The 8561-nt window shown below is 50.9% G+C and overlaps 2 protein-coding genes across 2 annotated transcripts in view; both read right to left on the bottom strand.

Annotated features, from left to right (window-relative positions):
- Positions 1-729: 729 nt before the first annotated feature.
- LOC118678618 (THO complex subunit 1-like) lies at positions 730-5635 on the bottom strand. Its single transcript, XM_036354432.1, is given in 4 exon segments — positions 730-810; positions 3856-3911; positions 3914-5290; positions 5293-5635. Coding segments are annotated over 4 exon segments (1857 nt in total).
- Positions 5636-8425: 2790 nt separating this feature from the next.
- LOC118678613 (THO complex subunit 1-like) overlaps positions 8426-8561 on the bottom strand; it is a 2222-nt gene continuing 2086 nt past the window's right edge. The window contains 1 exon segment of the mRNA XM_036354419.1: positions 8426-8481. Within this exon segment, the coding sequence (XP_036210312.1) occupies positions 8426-8481 (56 nt within the window).

The raw sequence follows: 8561 nt of genomic DNA, 5'->3' as shown, positions 1-8561 counted from the left end.
ACATGTTCCAAGCTAGGCCCCGGGCGGCCCGCCCCTTCAGGTGGCATTCACCGAAAGGACCTCAAGGAAAGGTTCTGTTGAATGTGGCTGCGCCTGGTATTTATTCCTCGTAAGGAATGGCCCGGGCGAGGGTGGGGGTGGGGGTAGGGATGGGGGCGGAGGTAAGGGGGTAGACCGGAGACGCAGACACACCGAATGCACCCGGCCTTGGAGGTCATGGGAGGCAGGGGCTGAGGTGGATGTGAATAAAATGTGTATGCTTTTGTATCTTAGCTCTGAGCCCAGGACGCCAGAGGCCACCAGCAGTCAAACAACCCCATCAGAGAGTGGTTGTATAGATGTGTATGGATCTGTCCCTGTTCGTCAATGTTGTTCTCTATATTCCACAAATGAGTGAGATCATGTGGTATTCATTTTTCTCTGACTGGCTAATTTCACTAAGCATAATGCTCTCCAGTTCCATCCATGCTGGCAAGAATTCCTTCTCTTTTTTTTTTACCTTTTTACCGCAGCAGCGTAGTATTCCGTTATGTAGATGTACCACAGTTGTGTGTGTGTATGTGATATTAGGGTTTGGCCCCGTCCTGGGGGGACCCAGGTGCCAACGGCACCTTGAGGGTTTCCTGTGTGGTGGGAGCAGGGCCACCTTGTAGGTTACATTAATCCATTTCTGGAAGAGGAAACTGAGGCTGAGGCAGGTGAAATTAATTTGCATAAGCAGGTCAATTATCAGGAAGACTGGAAGCTGGAGTTGAAGAAGTTGAGGGCCAGGGCGAGGGTACCCTTCTGAACAGGGTGAAGAGTGGGAGCCTAGGGAGAGAAGCCATCGGTCTGCAGTCAAACAGCTTAGCCCTACCGAGGGAGGGCATGACTAGTCCGAGTCTGTGGGCCCTGCGTAGCTGGGTCTGAGCGAGGCCTCCATTACTTCTTCCTGAATGAATGGCTGAATGACCTTGTGCTCACCAAAACGGGTGGGCGGGACTTGGTCTCTGGCGGGGACCCGGCCATACACACAGAGAGTGTGGGTCCAGCAGATGGCCTGCCCGGGACTTGATTTCTGGCTGTCGATCAGACTGATTGGCGGCGGGACTTTTTAATTTAATTTAATTTAATTTAATTATTTTATTTTTTCATTTTATCTTATACATTTTATTTCATTTTATTTTACTTTAATTTTATTTTATTTATTTTACTTTATTGTATTTTATTTTATTTTATAATTATATTTTCCTGGCCCGGACTTAGTCTCTGGTTGTGGATCAGAGTGATTTGGGTTGATCCGGGGCGAGGCCAAAAAGCAAATAAATGTTGACAGAATACTTTTCATTTTATTTCTTTCTTTATACCAATAGCTACAGGCCAGCACCACCCCACCGTCTGCCCAGGCCAAGCCCCAGCCGCAGCCGCAGCCCCAGCCGCAGCCCCAGCCGCAGCCCCAGCCGCAGCCCCAGCCCTCCTCCGGCTCCAGGCAACGCAAGGGCAGCAACAGCCAAAGCCCGACAGCCACGCAGCCATCGACTGGGGGAAGATGGCGGAGCAGTGGCTTCAGGAGAAGGAGGCTGAGCGGGGGAAACAAAAGCAGCGGCTGACACCTTGGCCACACCCGGCCCTAGGAATGAAAGCACCCCATGTCTATTGCTGGCGATGCCACCCCGCTCTTGGACAAGATGGATCAGTAGGGGCCCTGCTCCCAGGACTCTGGTTACCTCTGAGGCTGGGAGATGCTCAAAGTATTGTGCGTGATTGCGGCCATTGTCCTACTCATTTTCAAAAAAAAAAAACTTGCTAAAAAAATAATAATAAAAATAAACCTCCAAAAAACACACTTTGATCCTGACTTTCAATGCGCAGCCCTCTGATGTTTGAGAAGCGCCGATGCAACGCCCCCCCCCCCAACCCCACGCACGCCCCCCGCCCCCCGCTGCAACCTCTTCTAAAATAAAGTAAAATAAAATAAAATAAAAAACGAAAGAAAAGAAAAGAAAAAAATAAACCCCGCCGCCAATCACTCTGATCGACAACCAGATATACGAAAGCAGACACATTTTATTCTCATCCACTTCAGCCTCTGCCTCCCATGACCTCCAAGGCACCCTGCGTTCCGTGTGTTTGCGTCTCTGGTCTCCCCCCTCCGTCCCGCCCCCCCCCTCCCCCCGCCCCTTCCTTTGAGGAATGAATAGGAGGCATCTCAGCCACTTTCAGGAGAACGTGAGACAGAGAGAGTGGGGGAGGGAGGGAGAGAGAGGGAGACAGTGATGTGAGAGAATCATGGATCGGTTGCCTCCCACAAGCACCCTGCCCAGAGCCAGGATAGAACCTGGTATGTGCAACCACGTGTGCGCCCTTGACCCGGAATGGAGCCCTCAGCTTTCCATGGCCTGACGCCACCTCTCTCACCTACTGAGCCACACCAGCAGGCGCCGCTTGTCTTTCAGTCGGATCTTGTCGTCTATTTATACTTGGAGAGATTACCGCCAGTTAAGGGTGCTGGCGCTGTTATGGTTTCCTGAGTTTCAGAGCCCTCTGTTTCTCTTTATTTTCCTGCTCTCTTGTCCTGTATGCTGAGGACTCTCTGTAGTGCTGTGTTTGAGTTCCTTTCGCTGGTTTCTCGTGCGCCTGGTGTAGACTTGGTGTGCGGTGACCTGGACGCCTGACTTAGCACAAATAAACAGCCTCTCCTCACAGTGAGGCGATGGCCTCTCAGGTAACCCTGCCGGGCCTAGTGTCCCTCAAAGATGGCCGAAGAGCCCGTCCCGCCCTCTGCTGGTCGAGAAGCGCCAATGCAAGCCACCCTCCTGCAGCCAGAGCCAGGTGCCTGGCCTTGACCCCAGCCGGGAAGGACAAGCAGGGGGCGGGGCACGCTGATTGCAAGAAGGCCTGGGCTGAAGGGTGCTCATGGATGCCGACGGACCATTCCAATCAAGAAGTGCCCGTGCGTGACTGCGGATTTACACACACAGACGCGCACACGCACACCCACACACCTACCCCCCTCCGCCCTCTCCACTCCCCCCCCCCCCCACACACACACACACGCACACATACACGGGAGCACAAGTTCCGCTATCAAATGAGTGGCCCACCTCTAGGAGATTCACTGTGGCTTTTTTCCCCGTGGCTTCTCCCCGTCCCACCCGAGCCTGTCTAAATATGTATTGTCCCCTCTTCAACCCAGAGAACAGCGATGCCGCCCCGCAAGGCGTGGAGACGGAGCCCTGTGTGCCTCCTTGGGCACCTGCCCCATCTCCCAAGTCCTCCCCAAGCCCCGGGAATCGCTTCGGCGGGCCAGTGGCGCCCTCTACTGGTCTTGGAGCGCCAACGCAAGCCCCCCCCCCCCCCCCCCCCGGCACTCACCACCCGCGCCCGCACCCCATTCCGCAACCTTCTCTGGGGAAGGCAGAGCCAGGTGTCTGGACCTCCCAGGTGTGGGTAGACCCGAGGGGTGGGGGAAGGTCCAGCAGGGGGGGGGTTGTCTGCGAGAAGCCAACTGTAGGACACTACACCCATACCCATTAGCGGTCACCTCCCTTTCTCAGTGTCCCTCCCTGTCCTCCCGCCCTAGCCCCTCCCGGTCACTGGGCACTCATCAAAGCGATGGAGCCAGTGTGGCGACTGTGAAGTTGTTCTTTGGGGCAGTAGTCACAAAGCTAATGAAACGGCGTCCTTGTAGGGTGGTGAAGGGAAGGGAGGGCTGGTCTGAGTCAGCCCTCCAACTGCTGATGCGCAGGTGAGGAGAGCACAAGGTCATTCAGCCATTCATTCCAGAAGAAGTGATGGAGGCCTCGCTCAGACTCAGCTCTGCGGGGCCCCACAGACACAAATGCAATAAAAATAAATAAATAAGTAAGTAAACACGCAACTGTGGTATGTGTTCCATTGTTCACCCAATTTGTTGGCAAGTATCTCTATTTTTCCTCTGTTACAGGTTTGTCTCGGCGAGCATGAGGGCTTTCATTTCCCTTCAGTACAGCATCATTATCTTCCTCATCTTCACCCTCTCCTGTTTTTCTTTCTTCTGAAGGAGGTGGTGATTCCTTTGCTAGCTTTAGCACCATGTTTTCGAGATATTCTGGCAAACTTTTGAACTGCTGTTTGGTTGGCTGGAAGAAGTGAGGGCTTCTCCGTGCTAACAGTCTCAGGGCTCTCCAACCATAATTTGGATTGTTCACAACCTTATATTCCTTTTCAATCATGCTTTCCGGGTCTGCCTGTTCAATGGCTTCTTCAAAGAATTCCTCCAAAGTTGGCATATAGCCTCTTGAGTCTGATTTACAAGCTTCCATATTATCCGGGCAGAGATCCCAAAGGCTTGTTAAGGCCTCCTTTCCCTTCAGAGTCTTTTTGTTGGGCCCTTTCCCCAGGAAGTCCAGGAAGTCCTCTGGTGCTGTTCTCTTTCGTACTGCTCTCGTCGGCTTAGTATCTGATGTTCTTTCCTTCACAAAACTTGGGCAGCCTTCATTTTTCCACGAGTTCCAGTTTTCTTCAGTGTTTAATATATGCTCTACCATCTTTGAAAATCTCTCTCCATCGGGTGGGTTTTCAGATAGCAGTTGATAAACTGATTTTGTGGTGCCTTCAATCCAGAGTGACTGCTCATCAGTTAAAACATCCTTTGAACTTTTGGACTTCACCTGCCCCTTGAGATGTTGGAATAAAATGAGATACTGCAGTAGAATGTGCCGGCGAAAGTTACTGTCACTCAGTTGTAAACCCAGCAACTTCTCACTTGTTAAAAATTTTGCAACATATACATGTGCTCCTCCTGGTTTTAATTCTCCCATCTTTTTTCTTGAGGCCAGAGTGTCATCTAATTTGTAATTCTTGAAAACAGCCAGGACTTCTTCTGAGTACTTGAGGAAAGTTTTCCATGAAATCTTCTCATAGCATTGCACAGGGTTCCTGAAGTAATCCTGAAGTGACCAGAATTTTCGATACAGGCTGTAATCCATTGGAATGGAGCAAGCTGTTGGAGCTTCATCATCACCCGTTTCACCTTCATCTACGTCCATTCCTTCTTCTCTGTCTTCAGCATGCTTCTGACCCAAGGTGCTCTCCTGCTCATTGGTATTGAAAACGGTGACATTTTCCAGATTAAACTGACTCTGCAAGTTAAGACCGGATCTCTCAGATAAAGGGAAAAGCCTGGCCAAAAAGAGTTGAATTCGTGCACGCAAAACTGTGTGCTGGGATTTTGACAATCTTCTTAAGAGATCATTGCACGTACGTAGTAAATAATTTTTCCCAGCAGAATAGAATGTATTTGATTTCCAAGTACCAACATTTTTTTCACAAACATGAATTTTTTGTCACACTTATCCAAAGGGAAACAATCCAAAACGTCTCCCAACAATACAGAAGGTGTAGATGCGGTGCAAATACCTTCAGTTACTCCCCCAATAGCAAGAGAAATAATAGCTAAAACATTTTCACACGATGAGTGATTTATAATTTCTTCTTGCAGAACACCTCTGAGAGCTTGGTCAAGGGTACATTTTTTTTCATCTTCACTTCCAGTTAACTGGCTGAAGGTATTCAATAATGGCTGGATATTTTTGTTGTTCAGGGCTTCTCTGATAGACTTCGTGAACCGCGTCCGCACTTCAGGTACACTGAAGCGTGGCCATGTAGGAGACATCTTCTCGGCGGCGCGTGATGGTGGGGTCGAAGCACAGCAGGTCCAGGGGTTCCCAAACGTGTGGACGGAGTCGGCGAAGAAGAAATGACACGGAGACAGCGTTCAGTTGATCAGCAGCCTAGCCAGGTTCTAGCCAGGTGCTTCAGTGGCTTCTATGTCCCGGGACCGGGTCTTCGCAGCATCTCTCCCCTGAAAGCTCCCTTGGAGAACGAGGGCGACGACCACCACCACAAGCCTAGGGCTGACAAAGCTCTGCCATGAGGATCTTGCTTTCTTTTATAGCCTCGAGAGCGTGGTGGGAGGAGCCAAATCAGCCGCCAACCCGTTCCACCAATCAGCCGCCCCCAGGACTGAAAGCGTCACCGGTTGGGCGTCAAGTTTAAGGTGGGGATGCACATGTTCCAAGCTAGGCCCTGCACGGCCCGCCCCTTCAGGTGGCATTCACCGAAAGGACCTCAAGGAAAGGTTCTGTTGAATGTGGCTGCGCCTGGTATTTATTCCTCGTAAGGAATGGCCCGGGCGAGGGTGGGGGTGGGGGTAGGGATGGGGGCGGAGGTAAGGGGGTAGACCGGAGACGCAGACACACCGAATGCACCCGGCCTTGGAGGTCATGGGAGGCAGGGGCTGAGGCTGAAGTTGATGTGAATAAAATGTGTATGGTTTTGTATATTAGCTCTGAGCCCAGGACGCCAGAGGCCACCAGCAGTCAAACAGCCCCAGCAGAGAGTGGAGGTATAGATGTCTATGGATCTGTCCCTGTTCCTCAGTCTACGTTGTTCTCTATATTCCACAAATGGGTGAGTTCATGTGGTATTCATTTTGCTCTGACTGGCTAACTTCACTTAGCATAATGCTCTCCAGTTCCATCCATGCTGGCAAGAATTCCTTCTCTCTTTTTTTTTTTTTTTACATTTTTACCGCAGCAGCGTAGTATTCCGTTATGTAGATGTACCACAGTTGTGTGTGTGTATGTGATATTAGGGTTTGGCCCCGTCCTGGGGGGACCCAGGTGCCAACGGCACCTTGAGGGTTTCCTGTGTGGTGGGAGCAGGGCCACCTTGTAGGTTACATTAATCCATTTCTGGAAGAGGAAACTGGGGCTGAGGCAGGTGAAATTAATTTGCATAAGCGGGTCAATTATCAGGGAGACCGGAAGCTGGAGGTGAAGAAGTTGAGAGCCAAGGCGAGGGTACCCTTCTGAACAGGGTGAAGAGTGGGAGCCTAGGGAGAGAAGCCATCGGTCTGCAGTCAAACAGCTTAGCCACCGAGGGAGGGCATGACTAGTCCGAGTCTGTGGGCCCTGCGTAGCTGGGTCTGAGCGATGCCTCCATCACTTCTTCCTGAATGAATGGCTGAATGACCTTGTGCTCACCAAAACGGGCGGGCGGGACTTGGTCTCTGGCGGGGACCCGGCCATACACACAGAGAGTGTGGGTCCAGCAGATGGCCTGCCCGGGACTTGATTTCTGGCTGTCGATCAGACTGATTGGCGGCGGGACTTTTTTAATTTAATTTAATTTAATTTAATTATTTTATTTTTTCATTTTATCTTATACATTTTATTTCATTTTATTTTACTTTAATTTTATTTTATTTATTTTACTTTATTGTATTTTATTTTATTTTATAATTATATTTTCCTGGCCCGGACTTAGTCTCTGGTTGTGGATCAGAGTGATTTGGGTTGATCCGGGGCGAGGCCAAAAAGCAAATAAATGTTGACAGAATACTTTTCATTTTATTTCTTTCTTTATACCAATAGCTACAGGCCAGCACCACCCCACCGTCTGCCCAGGCCAAGCCCCAGCCGCAGCCGCAGCCCCAGCCGCAGCCCCAGCCCTCCTCCGGCTCCAGGCAACGCAAGGGCAGCAACAGCCAAAGCCCAACAGCCACGCAGCCATCGACTGGGGGAAGATGGCGGAGCAGTGGCTTCAGGAGAAGGAGGCTGAGCGGGGGAAACAAAAGCAGCGGCTGACACCTTGGCCACACCCGGCCCTAGGAATGAAAGCACCCCATGTCTATTGCTGGCGATGCCACCCCGCTCTTGGACAAGATGGATCAGTAGGGGCCCTGCTCCCAGGACTCTGGTTACCTCTGAGGCTGGGAGATGCTCAAAGTATTGTGCGTGATTGCGGCCATTGTCCTACTCATTTTCAAAAAAAAAAAAAAAAAAAAAAAAAAAACTTGCTAAAAAAATAATAATAAAAATAAACCTCCAAAAAAACCACTTTGATCCTGACTTTCAATGCGCCGCCCTCTGCTGTTTGAGAAGCGCCGATGCAACCCCCCCGCCCAACCCCACGCACGCCCCCCACCCCCGCTGCAACCTCCTCTAAAATAAAATAAAATAAAACAAAATAAAAAACAAAAGAAAATAAAAGAAAAAATAAACCCCGCCGCCAATCACTCTGATTGACAACCAGATATACGAAAGCAGACACATTTTATTCTCATCCACTTCAGCCTCTGCCTCCCATGACCTCCAAGGCACCCTGCGTTCCATGTGTTTGCGTCTCTGGTCTCCCCCCTCCGTCCCGCCCCCCCCTCCCCCCGCCCCTCCCTTTGAGGAATGAATAGGAGGCATCTCAGCCACTTTCAGGAGAACGTGAGACAGAGAGAGTGGGGGAGGGAGGGAGAGAGAGGGAGACAGTGATGTGAGAGAATCATGGATCGGTTGCCTCCCACAAGCACCCTGCCCAGAGCCAGGATAGAACCTGGTATGTGCAACCACGTGTGCGCCCTTGACCCGGAATGGAGCCCTCAGCTTTCCATGGCCTGACGCCACCTCTCTCACCTACTGAGCCACACCAGCAGGCGCCGCTTGTCTTTCAGTCGGATCTTGTCGTCTATTTATACTTGGAGAGATTACCGCCAGTTAAGGGTGCTGGCGCTGTTATGGTTTCCTGAGTTTCAGAGCCCTCTGTTT

This window comes from Myotis myotis, unplaced genomic scaffold (genome assembly GCF_014108235.1).
Source record: "Myotis myotis isolate mMyoMyo1 unplaced genomic scaffold, mMyoMyo1.p scaffold_m19_p_20, whole genome shotgun sequence".
In the NCBI taxonomy this organism is placed as follows: domain Eukaryota; kingdom Metazoa; phylum Chordata; class Mammalia; order Chiroptera; family Vespertilionidae; genus Myotis; species Myotis myotis.
Note: the sequence above shows the minus strand (reverse complement) of the source record. Positions and strands in the feature narration are given on the sequence as shown.